General features: G+C 31.1%; 2 protein-coding genes across 2 annotated transcripts; both read left to right on the forward strand.

Annotated features, from left to right (window-relative positions):
* The first annotated feature begins 1,314 nt into the window (after nt 1-1,314).
* LOC131852004 (glutathione S-transferase-like) lies at nt 1,315-3,686 on the forward strand. The gene is made up of 4 exons (XM_059202571.1): nt 1,315-1,453; nt 2,325-2,492; nt 2,830-2,969; nt 3,519-3,686. The coding sequence occupies exons 1-4, from the start codon at nt 1,318-1,320 to the stop codon at nt 3,684-3,686; spliced, it is 612 nt and encodes a 203-aa protein (XP_059058554.1). The 5' UTR covers nt 1,315-1,317.
* A 1,653-nt stretch (nt 3,687-5,339) lies between these two features.
* LOC131851955 (uncharacterized) lies at nt 5,340-15,791 on the forward strand. Its single transcript, XM_059202513.1, has 4 exons — nt 5,340-5,430; nt 14,374-14,535; nt 14,848-14,925; nt 15,526-15,791. The coding sequence occupies exons 1-4, from the start codon at nt 5,340-5,342 to the stop codon at nt 15,789-15,791; spliced, it is 597 nt and encodes a 198-aa protein (XP_059058496.1).
* The last annotated feature ends 8,805 nt before the right edge of the window (nt 15,792-24,596 follow it).

The following is a 24,596-nucleotide window of genomic DNA, read 5'->3' on the forward strand; positions in this document are numbered from 1 at the left end:
ACATAAATAATAATTAGTTATTTGAGTAACAAAATAAATCAGTTATTTTTATCAGAACAGACCGGTCTGCAATCAGACAAGCAGCACCTCTTTACAGTCTATTTCTGGTTAGATTCTCCAAACATAATAATGTTTTTATGTAAGTAATCGTTTTTCATTAGTTCTTCTTCTTCTTTAGGTGCCATCTCCTATCGGAGGTTGGCGATCATTATGGCGATCTTTATTTTGTCCGCGGCGGTCCTGAAAAGGGACCTGGTGCTCAACCCAAACCATTGCCTTCGGCAACTTTGGATTTTTCCTTGTATTATTAATTGCAGAAGACTGTATTTTTCATTCCGCATTATGTGACCCAGGTTTTTATTAGTAATAATATACAATGCAGAGATATGAAGAGTGGTTAATAAACAAATAGGTTGAAAGTCTTTTATTATTTTATACATATACATGCTGCTCTATAGCACAATTTAATTGACAATAATAACTCGAGCAGATCAGTCCTCAATGTTAGTTCAGGATTGTGGAGCTGATTAAATAGTTTTGTATATGTAGATTGACGTTATAACATATGTTTCTTAATATTTTCATACTAACTTTAAACTTACAGCTATGCTATATAAAGTTTCTTTTTTAATGTGTAAGTTGTTAGTTCTTTTTAGTTGAAATCATTGTCAATCACCACAGGCACAATGACCGTATAAAGTGGGGTCTTTGCTTTTACCAGCAAAGGGAAAAATTAAAAAAAAATTGAATATATCCAACTATATCATACCAGTATTATTTCTTAAAGTTTGTGACTGTGGATGGATGGAAGGACGTTTGTTACTCTTTCACGCAAATACTACTGAACAGATTTTGATGAAACTTTACAGCAATATAGCTTATATATCATAGGCTATAATTTATAAAGATATATGTAAATTGGCCGAAATATAACCCTAAATATCAAGTAAGTGTGATGCAGACGAAGTTGCGCGGGTAAGTTAGTTTTTAATATTTTCCCCTAGTCGCTTGTATTCAGTGTACAGTATGTAGGTACATTGTGTTCTAATTGCGTCACCACACAAATAGCCACCATAAATTAATCGAAAAAATTAAGCTACATTCAACATACCATGTTTTCATAAAATTAATATAAAAATATGGTCAGTCATGCCACCCGATAACGAACCTTATCATCTTCGCGGATGGTCCCAAATATTACACAATGACACGATAAACATGATATCGTTACTTGTGCATACAAACAAGATAAGTCTATATAAAGATACATTCTTGGTACTATACTGGCATATACATTCTGATCGCAACATTGACAATATGGCAAAGAAATTACAGTATTTCGATTTGAACGGTTTGGGTGAATCTATAAGGTACATTTTATATTATTCCGGTGAAAAATTCGAAGACGTCCGATATGATAGGAGCAGTTGGCCTATTCAGAGTGTGAAAGATTGTAAGTAGTCATTTATACCTACCAACTACCAGTATTATTATTTTATGCTACCGGTAACTTCATGTTAAACAATTATAATTATAATACTAGTTGCAACCCGCAAAACGAAACGCGAATATCTTTACCTTTTTTCTGTGGTAAAAGATGCCGATGTCAGTTCTCGTGATACAGTCTATTTTATACGATTTCAAATATTACTATTAGTATGGACGGATTAACCATATTAGGATGTAATAAATTATAAAACTAACTTTTCACCCGATTTGGTCTGCTTTTGAGATAATGTCAGTCCTCGTGATAATTCTACTCGAATTTGACTTAAATTTTATGAACATTCGGCCGTTTGGTTGTGATGATTAAAAATATAATATAACACGACTGCTATAACACATACAAATATATATATTTTTTATTTAGTTTCATAAACAGATTAACGATAAGAAAACTTATGACTATTTTAAATTAACTATGAATTATATTATTGTAAATGTATGATTATATTTAATTATTAAAATATATAATGTTAAAGTAGTTTAATTATATGCATAAAGTAATATATTATGTACTTATTATTAGTATTTAATAGAATAGATGTTTAGTGTTTTTAACTTTTTTTTTAATCTACTGCCCACAAGATATACTCTCTGTTTGTCTTACTGTAGACAGATAGAAAATGTCTCAAGGTGTTAAGGCCACATGGTATGACCACCTTTATTTGCGTATTTATGCATTAAAGTTTTAATAAATTAGAATAAAATAAAACAGCAATATGCAAACATAATTAGACTTAAAACAGTATTAAATTATATACCACAAAAACCTACACTATCACATAAAAACCATTTCACTAAATACCTATTGCACTTTACAGCTTTGCCGTATGGTCAATTACCACTGTATCAAGAGGGTAACCGTAGCCTGAATCAGTCCTTGGCTATAGCCCGTTATGTGGCCGTGAAGGCGAATCTCCTGCCATCAGATCCTTGGGACCAGGCTGTTTTGGATGCCGCCGTATTCAACATTTACGATTTCTGGAGCAGTAAGTATATGTAATCATTCAAACATACTGAAAGAAACAAAATCTTGGCACCTCTTTTTTTACGAAAATTGTGAGGACGGAGGTGTATGAAATTTCGTACATTTATTGTTTATACCTGTGTAGAGAAGGATACTAATATACTTTTTAATTGTGTATAATAAATACAATAAATCAATAGAAAAACATTACACACGTATTTGTATGTGATATATACCCATGTATTTGATACACACAGGCATAGAAGTATAGTTTTTGACAATAGAACCTCATTAATGTATAAACTTATAATTTAAGTTAATGATGGTCTACTAGTAATATGAATTTTGTTAAATTACAGAGGTCGGTCAATATATAAGAGAAAAAGACGCGGCCGCAAAGGAAGCAGTAAGAAAAGAAATCTTAACTGAAACCGTAGTATTCTATTTCTCACGATTTGAAAAGGAACTTAAAGCTAATAATGGATATTTTGGTGGAAAGGTAAGATTTTTTTAATTTTCTCAATATCTAAAAAATAGGACCAATTTATATTTTGTTATTTTAGTGGTGTTTTTCTCATTCTATCCTACACTTTTGACACAATTCTTAGGATATGCACGAATTTTCTCTCTCTGCCACATGATAGACCTGAATCTGGCACCTACGCGGTGAATCCATGGAATACTAATATCTCGTCTCTTATTTCCATGTTATGTCAGTGGTGTTTTATAAGTCTACAGATAACGTTTTCCATCTGGTGGGTCATCACTTGTTTGCCATTGTAGCTTTTAAAACATATATATGTATGTATATTATTTGTATGTATATATATGCATGTACATTAATAATGGTTGTCTATAAATGTTTTTCTTTCTTTCTTCTTAAAAATTCATTCTATTCTACTACTATTCTAAGTTCTCGGGATAAGCACGAAGATGGACCTGGAAGGACACGGTTAATCCATAGAATTTAAAGATTTCCTCTCTTATATTGTTCTAAATTTTCTTAACACAAAATTATTACTGATAAGAAATTATTTTACTTTTACAGTTGAGCTGGGCTGACTTCATTCTCATTGGCATCGTAGAAACTACAAATCTTTTCCTTAACGCGGAAGTGGAGAAAGGTTACCCTACAATTGTAGCTCTACTCAACAAGATTCGATCACTCCCCGGCGTTAAGTCATACATTGCCACAAGAAAGCCCTATTCACTGTAAATATATGTATTTAATTTTAATTTGTTAATAAAAAACTTTTATTGTTTCCTTTTTTTTATTAGTATCAATGGCGTATTAAATGGTTTACTACTACTACCTGTTAGAAGATTAAATGTAAATAAATTACATCAAAAAAATTGTGAAAAATGTTACTCCTTGAACATTAATATTGGAAGATTTGCTTTATTGTACATATTATTTGACTTACATGAACTCTGAAACACGTAAATTGTATTCTTATTTTAGTGATAGATTGGAAATAGGTACCATTGACAAAGGTAGTAAACATTATAAATGATCATGTTTTTAACTAATACAATTTTTATACAAATATTTCTGAAATATTTTTGATGGACGATTCGTCTAAATCAAGAAAATAATCTAACAAATAACAAATCGCTCATCCTAACCAGGATCGATTTCTTAAGAGTATTTTTTTTTTGTTAACATCAGGCATCTCTTCGTTCCTATTTAATAAATAGATAGAAATTTATTTTCAACTTCAACACACAACAAAATAATAAACACACATATATAAGAAAAACATTATATATATATAAGAAATTGAAAAAGAAAAGCAAATTTGCCACTTAATATTTACATATAAAAAAAATAATCTTTAGTAAAATATTTTATTCTAACCCTCTCTCCGATTCTAACTTTATTCAATCATATAAACTTAAATATAATTACAGAAGAATATTATTGTAATATATATAACTGAGCCGATAACATCCTATTTTATACACGGCTTCATAACATTTATAAGACGCAGGTATTCGCTAAGGAATTTTGGAAATTTCCATAGAATCAGGAATTAACAAATTCCATAAGTGCCAAATGCAGGTATATCTGTCTATATATATCTAAATAAATAATTATTTGATAGTAACTGATAACGCGTGTGGTAAAATATTATTAATATTATAAACGCGAAAGTTTGTGAGTATGAATGTATGGATGGATATTTGTTACTCTTTCATGCAGAAACTACTAAACGAATTTTGATGAAAATTTACAGTAATATAGCTTATAAATCAAAATAACAAATGCCGTTGAAACCGCGAGCACAGCTAGTATGACATATTTAAAAAAACAATTGCTATTTTTAATTAAAATATTCGGAAATTGTATCAACAGTAATGACGTAATTTAAAACTTAAACACAGTTGTATACTAATAGCCATATCTAAGATAATTCAAGACTTGTATTTTATTTAAAATCTTTGTATTTAATTTTTAACAAATTATAATAATTATATTTTAATTAAATGATACTAGGTTACATTACAACGCCATGTACTTACCAAAATTATTAAAAGTATGTAAATATTATTGAATATTCTCAAGCAGTGTTAACTGCGAACAATAATTAAATCTTTTTTTACTGTGATAAACTACTAAAAACCAGCTAAGGAAAATATTTTGCCGGAAAATGTTAAATTATGTTTATTCATACGAAAATGTGTAATTATCCTTTTAAATAAAACTCTTCACAAATGAAACGGCATTCATAAATATCATCAATAGAAAGTTGGTGTAAACATCACTCTTTGTTGACCCGTCAAATGTTGAAGACTCGAAAATTAGTTTTGTTCTAATTACTTCCCAAAGTTCATTCATTTGCTTGAGTTTCATAAAGGTTACGAGAAAATGGCGGATTACTTACGGGTTCTTACGGGGAAATGGAGAACTAGATACTGGAAGTATTTCGGAAAATTTGTGTCTCCGATTCCATCCGAAGGTAAGTAATCGATTTGAGGTAGATTTTGTTGAAAGTTGTCTGCTTGAGTATATCCAGCTATCTATTTCAACTGCCAAGCAGCTTGCTTAGTAAGCTGTGTTTTGGTTGAAGGCATAATAGTATAAGGCAGTGAAATTACATGCTTTTTATTCTTAAAAAGCATGAGGTGCAAGGTCTTAGTTTTGATAATATTGACTGGAAAGATTTAGACCTTTTACATATATTTTGATATAAATTCATAATATGGTCTGTTCAATGCTTCTTAACTTTTCTACTTTCTTCTAACTTCCTAACACTTATCAATAGCAACTTCGCAATAGCAACGCATGAGTGGTCATCTGATAACGTGACGTCCATAGTTGTAATTTGGTGGACAGTCTACTTCAGTGATTCCCAAAGTAGTTTATATCGACCCCCAGGGGTCTATGATAAACTGCAAGGGGCTACGATTGCGGTCATCTTGTTGTTTTTACTTTAAAATTTACAACAGTTAGAAATTTACAAACAATAAATACCAGGTAAGAATAGGGGGTCTATCCAAAACCGAAAAATATGGCAAGGGGTCTACGGCAAAAAAAGTTTCAGAACCTCTAGTATACTTGTTTGCCTTTCTAATTAAATAAAGAAAAATGTACAACATTTTATAATACTAATTTCTAGGTAGATATAGTGGTATCTAGACACAAGAGGTAGACTTTATGCACAGTCATCTGCCAAGCTCCCATTAATGTAAATTTGCAAATAGCAAACAATCCTATAGGAATAGGTATATTAGTTTGCCTTACGATGGTTTAAATACAGAGAAATAAAATTATCTCCAATTACGAAGGCATATGTTGATGTTGCAATTCAAGAGAGATGCCACGTGAATATATATATATATATATATATATATATATATATATATATATATATATATATATATATATATATATATACATATATGTGTGTAGTTGATAGTTATATACCACTATCCATAAAGACTCTCACATAAATGTTTTTGGAAGTGTCTGAAATTTAGAATTAATATCATGTAATGTCGATTAATAATCTGTAGTCGCTATTAAAAAAACAATTACAAACTTTTTAGATATTTCCAAAGTAACGTTTATTAAAATTTTTGTGTGACAGAAACAACGGGTAACCGCTTGTATAATTCTAGAAAAATTAATTTTGATTATTCAGCTTTATTTTTAATGTATGCTGCAGTCAATTTAGCTAATAGAACTGTTTTTTCTTATGTTTTATGAAAGCCATTTCTCTCGAGATGACTGTTTTAATAAGCTTCTTTGTTAAGGAGAGAACGCTGTTAGACGGTTGATGACAAAAAATATGAATTAGTATTTATATAATATGTATATCTTAAATATATATTATAAGAACTTGTAGAAAGACACAGAATTATATATATATATATATATATATAAATTTTCGTATAGTCATATACAATGGTGACCGTCATTTGAGGTTTTGATTATAATTAATGCAAGTAGTTTAGTAGCAACCACATGTATCTATGTATGACATAACTACGCATATACTTACACATGTATGTATTAAGTTGTAGAAATAGTAATGCATTAAATAATAATGTCTAAATAATGTAAATTTTAAACGAACTCTTTACAAGTAACGACCGAGTTGGTACAATGGTCCATACATTAAATAGTTAATAATTAACCTGGTATGGATGTGATTTTCGTTGCTCTAATTTGGGAAATAATATTTCTCACATTCGGTTCAGGTTGTATACTAACTTATATCTATACTTGAAATATTGTTTTTAGTTAATATGATAAATTTTCCCTTCGTCTGTTAGTCATTGTCAAAATTAGTATTATAGCATATAATAAAGATAGGACATATCATTATGATATGGTACTAATCTTATATGTACATATAGACATATTGTCTGTGTTGATTAGCGTCTAAACCATATGTATTGCGTAACATACGATAACATATACTACTTCTTTTTCAAGTATGTATTTTTACAACTGAAGATATAGAATAGATTTCCAACCTTTTACATTCATTACACCCACATTTTTCTTAAGAGATTGTTTATAGAAGTTTTAGAAGGTTCCTAATCATAACTTAGATTAACTATAATTAAAATAAGAATGTATATACATATAAATACATAAATATTCTTTTTTTATATGTAGCATTTTATTCAGACGCAACATTTTAATTTTTTTTTTTCTGTTTACATTATATCTCATAGATCTTGGTGCCTGCTTGCTTCCAATCAAAGATTTTCTGTAATCTTTTCCATTCTATTCTGTCTCGTGTGATTCATAAATATTCCTATATGTATATTATTTATATTGTTAACCGGGTCTAAATATGAATAATTTACTTCATATATTATTTTAATTATAATTATTAGACTGATACTTGGCCTTAAATGTCTCCTTTATTAAAAGTACAAAAGACTATGTAAGGGATGCAATATTTCAACCACCCACTAAGAATTATCAACAGGTGTTTCGTTCGTCTGAGTCTCTGCGGTCGGTAAGTTATACTTTATAGAATACTTAATTTTTTTAAGATTTTACAATATAAAAGGCAATTTCTCGTTTTTCTCTCATAGCTACAAGTCGACATATCTGAGATTACTTTCTTATTATACACATCCTTTATTTCATCCTTTTTCCTATACGAGTATAAATAAAATGAATGAGAATCTTTATTGTTCCTCTCGCAGGAAATACACTTACAAACATAATTATGTATAAAAATATAAACACACATAATAATAAAACACAATAATCAATGAGACAAAGAGGTAATAACGGGCGGCTTTATCGTTAAAAAGTTATCTCTTCCAGATATAGAGATAAAATAGCAAACAAGCTGATTTCCCTTCTTATGAGATTGGGTCGGTTATTACTTACCATCGTAGGTGATAATCGACGTCCTTATATAAGATTACAATCACGGAGATCACAAAATACATGTGACAACAGGTGTTCATATCAAGGGTTATCATTTTCTATGCATCGGCACTTTGTAATTATTCTTAGAAGTAAGAGACTTTATAGAAAATATTTTACACTGCTATACAATTGCTTGGTTGGTTAAAAAACTACCTAATAGAAGACAGTTTATTTAGCTTCTTATTTAACAACCAATATGTTAACTTCCACTAAGAAGCCATAGAAAACATACGAATGTATTCTAACATGTAATTATTAAATTTACTTCCAATCATTGAACTGTTTGTTAGTATATGAGTATCATATTATATGAAACATATCCTTTTGTGCCCGTGTAGTTTTGAACATAATAGAAATTGGTAATATATTCTTAACTTCATCATAAGGACAATTTACTGAAGTTATATTTCCTGTTCACTTTCAATGCTATCCGATAATGCTTAGAAACTGAGCTCTTGAGTTTACTATACTAAATTCAAAGAATTACTTCAAGTAAAAAATTTAAAAACAATGAAGAGTAGTAGAAAGAACATCGTCAAACTTTTATATTATTTAAAATTATATGTAGTATGTGTAAAATAAAGGAAATCTCTTCTATTTTACGGTTACATAATTCATGATAAGAGCCGACTTTTTAGTTCAATACCAATACCGTTTGTATTGGTATTGAATTAAAAAAAGAAAGCAGTAAATATTGCAAATAAACAAAGCCATAAATATTATTATAATGATCGTCACAGAAAATGAAAAGATTCCCACGAACTATTGAAAAGATTTTCTAGTTTACGATATCTCCGCATTGGGATTTATGAAAAAAAATATTCCAGAAATGTTAATGCCAAACTTTCATGAACTAGTTGAGAACTTCCGGAACAGTTTACAGCGAGAGTTCATTAAGAGCGTCGTTACTTTATCGCTTGGCCCAGTTAACAAGAGTTAGCGAAAAAACTAATGAGCTTATAATGACATTTTTCATTAAATATCTTTTAAAATTTATCGCTTTACATAATGATCATAAGTTTGATTTGAAGGATAAAATTTTGACTAGTTTTCTATTAATAGTGGTTACTACCCATTTTATCCACAAGAAGGGTTAAAGAAAAGAGACAGATCATAAATATTATTGAGAATTACTGGGGAAAATGTTGGGGCACTTGATATGACACGATGAACTTATTATCTAAGGAAAAATAGAAGGAAAGAGAGAAAGGGGATGACCAAGACATAACTATATCAAGCAGATTAATGAAAAAGTTGGAGTCGTGTCGTATTAATAATTAAAGAGATTGACAAAATATCGTAAAAAATGGCAAGAGCTTCACCGACAAGAGTGCGACTTCTTAAATTATCAATGAATGAACTATACATATTAACAAACATGTTACCGAATATCTGCTAACATTTAGGCTTATTCTTGTATATGGTATTATTTTAGTAATTTTTATAATGTTTATTTTTTGGTTGTAATTTTGAACAACATTTCGCAATATTGACGAAACTACTGATATTTAAAACAATTAAAAATATTGTTAAAAATTTCTGCGCAGTACTGGAAATCATTGGTGGTTCACCAACAAGTGGGGTATGACTGAATACAGACATACTTGAATCTTTTTTTTAATTTATCTGGTGACGTCTGTTAGAATTATGTTTATTTTTCCGCCGACGCCTCTCAGTTATGTCTATGGTAAAGAAAAAAAAAATTCACTCTTCGAGTAAGACATGAAGTACTCACTTAGTGCTTTTTCAGACTGCTGCAATTGGATTATGGCATTCCTTTCGTTAGTTTTCCTTCACCATAACCGTCTTCGAATAGATAACAAATATTTTCGTATGCATTTTCACGTATGCCATAGGATCGCTCTCTGCCATGTTACATTCAAATATGTAGCAAATATGAACATGTCAAGTTTTGCGTTTATCACAATATCGACAGTTGAGTGACTGTCGATATTATGGTAAATGCAAAACTCATCTTAGAAAGGAGTTATGACGGTGTGTTATTGCAATTTCGCTTGTCGCTTCTCTATTGCATCAAATAAAGTACAGAAGAAATACTTCACTTTCTATAAGCAAGGAAATGAAGTTTAGGTCACTGGGGACTCGTTTAGACTTTAGTATAATTGGACATAACTTGAATTGTTTGATGTCGTATTTTGACACGTATACTATATTTCCCAATGGATTATAATAGTTTTTATAATTCCCCTGATATAGAAAATAAACTGGTGGAAACGAGGGTTTCTACATACATTGAAATAGAGCCTGGAAAGCAACATATATAATTAAATTAGATTAAGGTATCTATGCAGAGGACTGTACAAATATCCTCTCTGATTCTTATGATCCTCAAGTTCTTTTAACATAATTAGTGATATCATACAGACATGATCAGTTACTATCTGGTAAGCAAAAAGGTTGTTCAGAATTGAGGTTACATAAGTCATTATCACAGCAGCAATGTCGGATTTTCCACGCCAGAGGCACCGGACATAATTACACTGTTATGGACCCAGTGTATCTGGAGGTGGAAGTGAGTGAAGCTGAGAGTGATAATTATAATTATAATAATAACGTTGGACAATTCACGGTGCGTCGTCTAGTCCCAAGTTATGCAGGGCTTGTGTTATGAGTACTAGTTCTAAACGACTAATAGAAATACTTATATACACTTTTTTCTATATAATAATAATAACAAATATAAAAAACACCCATACCAATACAACCAATCATACTCATGAATACAAATGTTTATACCGGTGGAAGTAAGGCGGAGTTCAGCGCAATACCGCCGAGACCGTCAAAGATATATGAACTAACCTGTTTTTATGTTCAAATTTTACTAACCTGGTTTATAAATAATTGGTTAACATGATAATAATAATAATAATAATCTCAGGACAATATACACAGCGCCATCTAGACCCAAATTAAGCTAGCTAAAGCTTGTGTTATGGGTACTAGATACTGATATAAATACATAGATACATTTTTTTTTCGTAAATACATACATAACATATGTACGTAGAAAACACCCAGACCGATACAAACAATCATACTCATGAATACAAATATTTGTGCCGTGCGAGGAATCGAACCCGCGACCATCGGAAGTAAGGCGATGTGCTAAACCGCTAGACCACCGAGGCCGTCAAATGATATGGATTACAAATATACGAAATAAATAAACAAATAAAAAAATAAAAAATCTCACTACATATTGTTTCATATAAGTTGAAGTTCTCGAAATAAATTAGAAATAGAGTTGTAACAATATTTGTAGCTCAACAATCCAAAATAGAATACTCCTCAAAATAAAAATCTCAAGTATTTTACAGAAACCTAGCTGCCTTGTCTTACTTGTCCTTATTTCTTTCTATCTGCTTCGTTGCTTCGGATTTATACTGAGTCTATTTTACAATGCAACATGCAGGTATTTTCTATTATTTTTGCAGTATTTTTGTCATCGATAATAGAAAGAAAGAATAGAATAGAATAGAAAATCATATATTCAAATAAACTTAATTTAAGCACTTTTGAATAGTCATAACATTTTTTTTTTGTCTACCGCTCGTTCGGAAATTCTTTCTTATCACAAGAAGAACAAGCAAGAAATTTGTGCTGCTCTTTTAAATAATTTATTCTTACTTACAATTTACAATGAAAAAAAAATTTGAATACATAAAAACATAGTGATTAGAGCAGACCAGTCCCTACAAGCAGCACCCGTTCACGAGTATGACGGATGAGCCAGCCTTCACTGCGCTCGACCATACTTTAGGGAGCCCAATGACCCGGCCCACCACGCCGCCACAAGTCTGGACATTTTAGTGAACATGACATGACTCAAAACACCAGACCACGTATATATATCGATACGCTTTCATATTAATTGAATCCAATGAGATAAACAAATTATAACGTTGTATAATAAACTAATTATTTACTTGATATGTTGTCTTCTTTGTCTATCCTGTAATACTTTCTTACATAATATTAATCGAGATGAAATATTGCATCGATACCTGCCTGTAATTTGTATGTATACATAGTACAAAATGAAGCCTCTTAGGCTGTCTGGTCGCATACTACGCAAGCCATTTATTTTTTAGCCATTGTTAGGAGTGATTCAAGAATAAGGTTTATATGTGTAATACATGTACACCCGTGCGGAGCCGGGGTGACTAGCTAGTTAATATTATAAAGAGAAACTATTCGATAGATAATTTTATTTTTACGTCTCTCGAATTAACTTGGTTTCTTATCTGTATTAAAATTACGGGATATTCGATTTGAAATATAAACAATAATACAAATATCAATGAATATCTAAAAAAGACTTATCGTATAGAAGACCTACTTTAAAAGGCAACCTTATGTGGTTCCGTAGTCACTGTTGTATGTACAAACAAATAATGAATGTCCTTGTTACTTGCCTGTAGGCAATAGAAGGCTTGTCCGCAGTACTAACAGCGAAATTACCTCTCTAATAGCCAATTATTGTCTCTGTCTACGTCAAAGCATTTTTTTCCGGAATTGCAGTTTAGTCTTCGGCTTTTGTATAATCTATGAGTACAAAGAGTATTACAAAGACCGTTTGGTTGAATCGTAACAGCTTAAATTGGTGAAACTTAATTTTTAATATGGGGAAAGGAAATCACGTTTTATTATGTTTACATTAAGTAACTAAGAGAACAGATTAGTGGGTGAGAATCCTTGGGAAATGGCTGCTAACGGCTATTAACAAGAAAAAATTGTAAATTGATCCTATGTATCAGTAACATTATCTTATCTGTTGTATTAGCAAATAATGTAATGTAATGTAATATGTATGCGGTATTAAGAATTATAAATAAATATTGTTTCACAAAAAATTAATACTGACAAAAGTATCAGTCATTCTACAGATAACAAATATTTGCAAATATAGAAATAATAATTACCTCAATGGTTACCTTTTCAATTTGATTTCAGTAATAAATGCGCCTAAATGCTATATGTATATATACTAATTGACAAAAATAAATGATCAATATTTGTTTGTCATAGGAATTAGGTGCAAATAAGGCGTGGGTGAGAAAGGGATTCTCAAACTCGGTTGACATTGTCGGAAGATATCGCGAAATATATAAAAAAACACAGCACTGTTTTAATATAACTTCAATTATGAAAATCTCCTATTTGTTATAGTTGGATGATAACGTTAACTAGTAAATTAACTAGAATCATAACTGTGACGAATATGAAATTAAAAAACTCATTTATTGAACAATATTCCCAATGAACAGTCTCAGTAATGGTTTTATTAAAGTTATTGATATCTTATAGCTTAATATCTATCTTCACAGTAACAAATGCAGGTAAATATAATATGAAATAAATAAAAATGACATTAGTACTGTACGTATTAAAGTACATAATCGGACGTACTTACTTTTAAGTTTTGTTTTTACTCTACGTTTTGACTAGGTTTTACCAGCAGTGGTCACGGGGTGACTGCAGTCTAGCAATGTTAATGTCTATAAGTATCAGCAGTTTTTTCAACTACCATCTCTAGTTTGTCGTAGAAAGAGAAGAAGTGCATATTGACTAGTGCTACCGTACTTTGTTTAAATTTATTTATTACTGGATTCCACTGACACTGATAATTTTAAGATTTTCTTTTTACTTTGGGATTTTTTAAATTTCTATCGCCTTTATTCGAAACGTCGAGAGAGGTAAATAAATACCTTTTTGATATAAACTTATTTATTTTAGCCCCAATTTAATTAGATGCCTATATTTCAGACGTCAAGTAGCTTTTTACATAAGATGTGTCACTATTGAAGGATAAGTCAGTGTATGAATTTATGTACGAACAGGGTACGGAGACATGATAGAACATACTTACTAACGTGATACTTGATACCGTGATAACGTGACGTGAATACTTGATAACGTTTAAAAAATTTGGCTGGATGATAACAGTTACTTTGTTATGGATGTCATATTCTGCTTTCAGTTTCCGATATATCAATGGACTACTATTTTGGTGATGCGCTAAGAACACTTGACAAGAAGGATTCATGTGGGAATATTTTTTACAAGATTATATGTTACATCAAATGTGGTGGTCACCACGGCTGTGCTTTTGGAAAATGTTTCTGTATTAGTCCTCTCATAGGCAAGTTTCTTAATTGTTGCAATAATTTGATAATATTAACAACAGAGTAGGAGTGGCCAATGAATAAAAAAAAATCGGAAACGGTTCTAAGGTAAAGGATGGTATACTTGAGAAGTGTTTTGTCCACTGCTCATATTTGTATAGTCACCAATATTTATCAATAATATATTTTTCACCATAACTAAAATGATTTCGAAGTCATCCTTATATACCCTGTAATTTCACTACCATATAACTTATTCCCTTCAACCGAAATATCTGGTTCTCCCACAAAGTCAAAAAGTATGTTCTAATTATAACAATAAATTCCAGGTAAAAATTATTCTAGTAGAAAAGAACTGCAAAAGGATGCCGATTATTCTGATTCCGATGAAGACATAGAAATTACTCGTAAGCCGAGATACTTTTTATATACTATTTACTAAGTATTATATTTTTAAAGTTCTCAAATAAAAAGGTTAAATTAAGGTAAAGAGTTACTTATAGAGGAATATTGTCTAGGTATCATTAGTACAGTTTTTGATAGATCAACAAAAATCTAGCGCAAACAAACCGAGATTCTCGATTCTATTTTACAGTTTTAACTTATCTAAATACTTGATTTAAAGTCATATAATAAAACTTCAGAGTGCTAGTAGCCCTTTAGTTGGCCATTTTTTTATTTTCGTCTAACCACAATTTACATATGAAGTGGATACCGCTACCAAAGTGTTGCCAGGGTTTTCATCTGATTTTTGAGATAAAAGATATTTTTTTATAAATTTAATTATGATCCTTTCTGCCATTTAGTTGTGAGGTCGTATTGAGGTAACAAACATACAGACCGATATTTGTATTATTACTATAAATGCATTTAGGTGTAATTAATTATTAAAATAATACACACTAAATAATAATAATAACCCTGGACAATAAACAGAGCGCCATATAGTCCCACTATAAGCAGAGCTTAACAATATTAATATAATATTTTCTGATTCTATAAAACAGCTAAGGTTAAACCCAATATACAATACGAACCTAGACCGGCATTACGGCATCACATAGCGCACTTCTGTCCTAACTTGGACGAAGCAAGAAAATGTATTAGAACATGCATGAAGCTTGGTAAACCAGCGTTTTGTGGGAAGGATCACGTGTGCTACTGTGGACATAGAAACGAGACACCTAAACAGCCGACGAAGCAAGACGTTAGTGGTATATACACGGAATTTCGTGATATGTACGAGAAATATTTTGGCACTAAAAGTATTTAATACTGCAGTTAATGATGATGCACATATTAATAATAAAATATGTTGTTATGTTGTACATTTTTCTGTAGTCATCTCTTCAACTGTAAATTTGGTTTATATGAAATGAGGTGGTGTTTTTACGATTTGTGATATCATATGTCTTTTATAGTAATTGGAATGGTAAACAAGCTAACAGCTCACCTGATGTAAAAGTTGTAATCATTGATATTCACATGAGTTATGTAGAGGAAGTCACATTTATTGTGAGTAGCCCTGATACGTGAAGTATAAAAAATATGTTGACTGTTAAAATGAAAATATAAGAAATAGATATATAGAATATACTTTCTAATTTATAATATTAGTATGGATCTCTATTTAAATGCTCCAAGCCTTAAAATAAATTCGTAACCCCATAGCGAGAATGAATTCAAATTGTTCCACAACCAACACTGTCTCAATATGAATACGGCAAAAGGGGCGCTAGACTGATCGTGCCTTGTCTGTTCGCCTCTGATTTATATGCCGCAAACAGATCCACAACCCGACTGAATTTTAATTAGGTACAACCCTTATGGAAAATTTCATCCCGGATTTAATAAATATTCTGGAAGAGAGTAATTAGTATGGGTACTAATTACTATTACGTATTGGTTAAGTAATATTATAATATATATAAACAGTTTTTTTTTAATGGATAATTATGATATGCTGCTCCCGCTTGGGCTGACGATTTACGCTGGCGGGGCACCTGTGGAGGATGATAATATGAACATGAGGTCAGGTACAGTCAGCCCATCGGGGCACAGTCACCAGGAACCCATCACGATGGTTTCCAGGGGAACCACGTGGAGGTCAACCTGACATGATACATTGCTAGGTATGAGGCTATCAGACCACATTACTAACAATCCTTCTTCTTCCTATTATAAAGGGATATAAAGACAAAAAATAATAAAGCGATTTTAAAATTGGTTTGATATTTGCAAAAAAACTTTTATCTATTTCCCTTTTGGTTAGGGAAAACAAACAATTAAATAACTATAATATCTCAGGACTACACACAGTGCCATCAAATCTCAAGAGCTTATGCTATAGGTAAAAGACAACTGATATAAATACATGGGTATATTTTACTTGTGAATACATACTTCAAATACATAGAAAATACCCACACTGTTACAAAAAATCATACTCATGAATGCAAAAGATTGTACCATGCATGGAATCTAACCCGCGAACATCAGAAGTAAGGCGGAGTGCTAAACCACTAGACCGAGGTTATCAGTTAGAATGTCATCCTTTAAAACCCTTCTCGATTAGTTTGAAAATCTCTATACGTACCCTTGAAGAGAATGGCGTGAAGATATTTAAGAAAATAATTTACACTTTCAGTTTCTATATTTCCACGTGCTAAAATAATGTTGGGAGAATATTTATTGGAGATGAATTGCTTAATTATTTTGTTGAATATACTTGCTATCTCTATATATTTTTTTTAAGCTGGTGTATATTTGTTTGTTAGCTTTATTATATCTCTAAGGTGGCAATCAACATACCTATGACGCCTGATATCTAATCTTACTTGAATAGTCACTTGTAGTCTACATCAGACTTAATTATATATTTATTTAGGAATAAATTTATATTATGACATATAAAAACAAAAGGGCTGACAATGTAATATAGTCTATTAATATTATGTTAATATTAATAATTATTTTATATTTAGTTTGCTTAAAATTCCTAAACTAAATATTTTGGCTTGCTAATTAGTTTCATAGATATACTAAATAAATTATATTCAAAGGAATATTTAAAGGAAAATTGAAGGGGAAAGGGATTGTTAGCAATGTGAACTAATTACTCCATCGCTAGCAATGTATTATTCAGGTTAACCTCCACGCGGTTCTTCCTGGAAATCATCGTAATAAATTCCTAGTGAATTAGTCACAATGGGCCAACTGACCTGACCTCATGCTCATCCTATCATCCTCCACTGGTGCCCCGCCAGCGTAAACTGTTAGCGCAGGCTGGTTCACCATTCCATAATCATCCATTAAGAAAATCTCTATTTTAGTTTTGTGTGTGTCTGAATGTGTTCATAAAAACTAAAACTCTAAATCCACTTTGAGCATTTAAATATGACCTTTATGATGAGGGAACTAGGTCGAAATAAAAGGACAACACAGTTCAATAGATAATCGCATTCACGCTCAAAACACATCATCATATATGAATACGCGTTTGTGGTTTTATATATATGCATGTGTGTGTTATGTGATATGATAGAAACAATATTCAATTTCAAATGGAACTAAATAGAAGTTGTTAGTACTGTTGTGTTAATAATTGATTATAGATATTATTATCTATATGCAAATAGTCAGTTTCCTGCTGTTTGTTTTGATAATAATTTTATTGTAAATTTTTATATGTATTTGTTTGTTACGTAATTGCATCCCATTCCGGATTATATTTTTGTATATCCCGTCATTTTATTAAATATAGTTCATTCATATATAGTTTATTCAAACGGGGATCGAAATTATGACGGCCTGAGCCCAGGTTCTAACCCGTAGCGATGCTGTTAGACTAAAGTTGTACCCATCAGGCAGGAGTTGGCCTTCGGCCGCTCCATAAGTCCTTCCACGGGTTTGGAGTGCCATCTGCACTCGCTCCCTATCGTCCGGTGAAGCTGTAAAGGCAACAGCATTAGAGTAGTCCGAATAAAAATCTTATGGAATAATATGCCGATAATTTTTGAAATGTAGTGAATGAAGGTAGTGCGGTAGATCGATTTATTGTCCGCGCCCCAGCTTCGCATGGGTGTACACGTACCATACTCATATCGTACCGCGTATACCGTTATCGCAGGCGGGTGCAGCATTCCATTATCATCCATTATAAAAAATGGGGGTAGTAATCCACCTTCACGTATTTGTCGCTAGAATTCGTTAATTCCTGCTGAATTCACGACCATGGGCGAACTTTCCTGATTTCATGCTCCTTATTATCATGTGATTGTATCTCGCAAACAATTACCGTTAACACAGGCACCCTATCATTAGCATCGATTAAAAATATGTACCATATCAAGTTGAACTCCGTGTCATTAAGTTCGTCCTTTACTGATTAATTTCTAGTACATTAGCCACAATGGACTAAATTCAATGCTTTCCTGTTATTTTCTAGTGCCCTGCCAGTAATAATAGAATGGTACATCCACCTGCAGTAGTAGGTATATCTATTAGTAGTAGGTGAGAATAACAAACCACCATAATCTATAAAAAAAGTTAGTATACAGTTCAAGCACTGTTCATGACAAAAGACAGTTCGAAATATTCGAGTTGTATTTCTAACGAGTACATATCAGCAGATAATACAGCCTAATCTAATTAATTCCGATATACAAATTCTACAGAGCAACTGAACTCAACAAATCTCGTTTAATCACAACCCTAGCGACTTAAATAGGTTCAAGCCTACTACAAACCTCATAGTTAGACCGACAGAACCTCACACCCTTCATATTAGCATTAACATTGTGTTCACGCAACCGGAGCAACCCATTGTTCTGGAGATGTTTGAACCAAAATACATTTACGTATCTTATAACTTTATGCACGTAGATTGAAGGTCCATTTTGGAATGTAGTTTCTGATGATGATACACGCGAGACGAAAGCAAGTTGATTTGATTATACATTCCGTTTCCATTTCTCTATCTATTGTTCTTTTAGTACCTACGTACTTATATCGCGTGGCTTAGTAAACGCTGATGCGGATTGTTGGTATTAATTATTAAATTTAGTTTCTAGAATCATCTCGAATGTTCAAAATGATCATATTGATAGTCGTATTACATTTTCAAACTATAAGAGCAGTTGGTAAAATGATTCCAGGCAAATATTCAAATATCGAATACTGATCAAACTATAATTTCGTAGATAGACGCATAGTTCTATTATTTATGAATAATAATGAAATATTAAAAACTTACATATACCTTTTTACTTTCTTATGAATTAAATGTATTTGTCGTAATTCTACAACAAATACATTATGTTTCATGATGATTTACCTAATATGTAATTATATACATTAGAAACGAAGTAATTATGGACTAATATACCCATATTACTCCCATACTTATTTCATATTATTATGAACCGCTCATGTTGTAATTACCCATACTCTATTAATTTATCCAGTGATTGTACATTTGTTAAATTATATAATAAAGACTTTAATTTATTTTGTTATAAATCCTTATCATGTAAAACGACAATCGTAATGATACTTGTATAACTTATTTTAATGAAAAAACTTATTTGTGTCATAACAACCACACCTAGATTACTTTAATAGAATTTAATAGACCACTTAATATTATTAATATTTTAGTGTCTATTTCCATAATTCTCCTGTCGTCAGTACTGACTGATACCATCGCCTAAACCGATATGTCAGATACGAAACCGTGTAAACATTGAAATGGAAAAAAAACCCTTCTAAAAACATTTTAATAACATAGATACTTAGCGAGTAATTCCTAAATAATTAGGTGCTTAGTAGGCAACTCCAAAAAATAACAACTTATATAAGTATTTCAAGAGGAGGCAATCGCCGTCTTTGTGTTTATTTGATGACCTCGGTGGTCTAGTCGTTTAACACATCGCCTTACTCGCGATCATTGCGGGTTCGACTCCTTGCGTGGACATAAATATTATATTTGTATACTTGAGTATCACTATTTGTATTGGTCTGTATATTATGTATGTATTTACAAAAGAAAGTATTTCTTACTGTTGTTTAGTACTTTTAGAACTAGCTCTACTTTGTTTGGCACTAAATGGCGCTGTGTGTATTCTCCAGGATTATTAATATATTTTATGTGTAAAATATACAAATATTGACTGAGCCGTGATAGGGTGTATCACGGCTCAGTCAATATTTGTACCTAAATCAGAACTTAATAGTTAGAACTTCACGCATATTATTATCTACTAGTTTAGAAAGTTTGCTCGGATTTTAAGGGCTTAATTTACTACTTTAGGTCCAAAAAGGTCATTCTTATTGCAATAGTTTTTCAGATTTCAACCTTATTTGTAATGGTCATGAATCTAAATTACATTAAGTAGTGGGTTGCGTTTAGTTTTTCCAGTACGATAATGGAGTAAGCCGCTAAAATCAAAACTTATATCCCTGTGTGACGCCTCAGTTATGAGGAATTTATGAATAATATTACGTACCTATATATATATATATATATATATTAAAAATATGTCACTATCTGTACATGAAATATATGTGAAAATAACTATTATATATTAATTTTAAATATAACTGAATCCAAAATAATTGTTAATAATTTTGTCTTATGTCTATTCATTCATGTGTGCACATCTAAGATAATGTAATTAATAATAATATATAATAATGAACTATTGAAGAATGAACTGCAAAGTAAGGATCTTCTTCGTGTCTTTGGGTCTTTCTTAAGATTACGTTTTTTTATTACATAATTCACTTGTCGTCTCGTTACGTCCTATATCTGCCGTGTCTTGGTTTATTTTCCATAGAATGGGACTATAAATCTTCCGAAAATGTGATTATTATAAAATAATATAAAAATAAATATTACATTTACTTTCATGTTACAAATAGATGAATCTAAAACGCAATTGAAACACAATTGACAACTCCTAAACCCTAAGACACGTACATGAATGTTTGCAACAGCTGACCCTCCCCTCGATGTGGGGATGAAGATAGAATTAGAGGGTCTGTCAATGTTTTGTCATGTTATTCTTTCAGATCCGCCATGATGTATGGACATGAAAGGATGGCTAATAGGTTTTAGTATTGAGTAATACCTTTTTATATAGGTATTATAACTATATTTGTAGAGGATAATTGAAGGGTCGTGGTAATGGTGGTATATAGATTAATAATAGATTATAATGGAAATATGATTTATCATGTATGTAAATATATAAATAGAAGTACAACTAATTATATCCTCAATTTACATGATTATTCACAATAATTACGAAGGTAACACATACGGTAAGGTAACAAATCATATTTCTGAATAAAAATATTATATTTTCTTAATTAAAAAAAAATAAATCTTAGAATTATAAAATGTGAGACTGAATAGTAAAACGGTACAAATATGATAGTTATGGTAGGTAGGTATATAACATTTTTATAATATTAAATATAACAGAGAGAGAGAAAGAGAGAGAGAGAGAGAAAGACGATTTTGTTTTGAATACCTCACCGTTTGTAATATACATTATTTCAAAGTGTTATGTAATGTACTATTAATAATAATAATCCTGGACAATTAACACACCGCCATGTAGTGCCACGGGAAGCAAACTTTGTATTATGTGTACTAGACAACTCATATAAATAATTAAATATTTTTTTAAATAAATACATACATAATATATATAGAAACACCCAGCACACATACACATGAATACAAATATTTGTAAGGTGCGAGTACTCGGACTACACAACAAATTCCGGCTTGTCCAATCGTCCAGATTATGTTTTCAAAATTACGATAAAGTAATATATTATTTATTTCCTTTTTAGGCCTGGCAGGATTATATTAGATACAGAATTTACGTTTTAAAAAATATATCTCTACTATGGATTTATATTTCTCTAGAGTTCGATTTTTTGCTAGCCCTAAATGGGCCCTAGTATGAATTTATAACCCTTATTTTGTAAATATGTAATATGAATGCAGTTATTTTTATGGTTTTTTTTATTATATTCTTCTTCTGACTTACTGCATTTTGAATGGAACCAAATAATATTTAATCTAGGACAGGTAGATGGATAAGCGTACGGCTAGGCAAATAGTAATTTACACTTCAACCGAATGCTACCCGACCGTCGTAATCCATAGAGTAAACGAGGTTTATTTTACTCTGTAATAAAAAGAAATCTTTTTCTAGCATAGTTGTTTACTACCTCGACTTAGGTGGATCGGTTGTAGGTTCGAACCCGGCTGAAACATAAAAACCTTGTGTGTCAATTTATATTTGTGACTGACTCTCTAGTCATAGAAACAGTGGTAACATGGTAGGCTTACGTTGCTCAATTGATGGTAAGTGATTATCGCCGTCCATGAGTTCAACACCAGGGGAATTGCATCGCCGGCCTTTTAAGAAGGAATAAGCTCTTTTCTTGAAGGTTTCAATGTCGTATCGGTTTGGAAATGCCATTGCTAAAAGGTGATTCACCATCACATACATCATCATGCGTAAAAACATTGTTTCAATGGCAATCGAATAAAAAGAAATATAATTATGTTACCTAATTGTAGGCTTCCATTAGCTTCTAAGAGAAAATAACTTCATTAGCCTGTACGAAAATTTCAAATAAATAATGTATTCGAATAGAGTAGCGTCAGCAAAGCCAACTAGCAAAATAAAACATAATTCATTTCAATAATTCACAGAAGAAACTTTGCCCTTTCACGCTGTCCCTATCGGCTATATATCTATCTTGTTCTAGGCGTCGGTATTGAGGAAAGTGTTGGTGTCTCGCTCTAACATGCGTACAATATTGCCCAAGTTAATGTTATCTCCTTTTTGTTCATCTCCATTGACCTCGGATTGAATTATGCTCAATTATTTATTTTAACAATTAAATAAAACAATATAAGCGTACAAATTATAAGTAATTTTCATAATGAAAATTATTGCTGCATATATACGTGTGAACCCGTTTTAGAAACACTTTGTTATTGTTGTTCGTAAATATTTTATGGATTTGATGTAAAATTTTAACGTCAATCCCTGAATTATTTAATTAGTGATGAATTATATTATTGATTAATACTAAATTTTTTTTTTTAATTATTGAAGACTTTAAATTAAATTATTAAAAATAAAAGATTAGTAATAAAATATTGTATTGTGGAAATTAAAGTTGGACATATTATAAAACTAAAATCCATCATAAGTTATTATGTCAATTAAAAAATGAAAATTCCAAGTAGAGCATAATCCCACACCGCGCAGCTTCAGTTCGATTGGCTACGAATCTCCCCTCGTAGCTCGTAGCAACGTGAGGCTGTCGTGCGGGAGATCCGCTACGGTGCGGACGTCTACGCCGTAGTGCATCCGCAGCGGCCTTGACACGATTGTCAGCCCCGCCTGCGATTTCGGAATTCGAATTTCGAAACCCGCGGTTGCTCTGTACGAAATTGTGTGCGGATCAGTGAACTAATTGAATGCTACTGTGTTATTATTTAGTGTAGTGCGCACTCCTCACAGTACTACACGTGAATAAGGTTGGTAAAATAAATAAATATGACTAAATATATTAATAAATATGTTTATATTTTTTATACTTCCATATTTAAATTGAATAACAATAAATAATAACAATAAAGTACTGAAGTTCCTTGTTTATAAGCTTTATCGAATGGTGTTTACGTTAGACGTGAAATGTAAATAAACGAAGTACAGATTTGATATCTTTGTATACAGTACTAGTCGCCTTTTCAGCTTTTACTCAGATTGAATCTAATAATTAGTTATAGCCTATATTACTCTGGGATAGAGTTTCTTTTAAATACTGAAAGAATTTTTAAAAAAGTCATAGTAGTACAATTTGTGCTCTCATTTTATAAAATATATGTTAATGTTCTTAGTACTTAAAGTATTCTAGAATACGTTCCATTTTGAAATTATTTTAAGACATCTCGAACTATTATATTAACCTATCTACTTGTTAATGCTCGTATTATCCACAACGGAAATATTAGCATCAAAACAGTATGAAAACAGAATTA

Source organism: Achroia grisella, unplaced genomic scaffold (assembly GCF_030625045.1).
Source record: "Achroia grisella isolate CSIRO2021 unplaced genomic scaffold, CSIRO_AGI_Agris_v1 utg821, whole genome shotgun sequence".
Lineage (NCBI taxonomy): Eukaryota > Metazoa > Arthropoda > Insecta > Lepidoptera > Pyralidae > Achroia > Achroia grisella.

Excerpts from the sequence above, each read along its gene's own strand:
- LOC131851955 (XM_059202513.1), top strand. The coding sequence starts at position 5,340 with ATGGCGGATTACTTACGGGTTCTTACGGGGAAATGGAGAACTAGATAC. Across the intron at positions 5,431-14,373 it reads GTCTCCGATTCCATCCGAAG|TTTCCGATATATCAATGGAC; the intron begins GTAAGTAATCGA and ends TTCTGCTTTCAG. Across the intron at positions 14,536-14,847 it reads CTGTATTAGTCCTCTCATAG|GTAAAAATTATTCTAGTAGA; the intron begins GCAAGTTTCTTA and ends AATAAATTCCAG.
- LOC131852004 (XM_059202571.1), top strand. The coding sequence starts at position 1,318 with ATGGCAAAGAAATTACAGTATTTCGATTTGAACGGTTTGGGTGAATCT. Across the intron at positions 1,454-2,324 it reads TATTCAGAGTGTGAAAGATT|CTTTGCCGTATGGTCAATTA; the intron begins GTAAGTAGTCAT and ends TGCACTTTACAG. Across the intron at positions 2,970-3,518 it reads ATGGATATTTTGGTGGAAAG|TTGAGCTGGGCTGACTTCAT; the intron begins GTAAGATTTTTT and ends TTACTTTTACAG.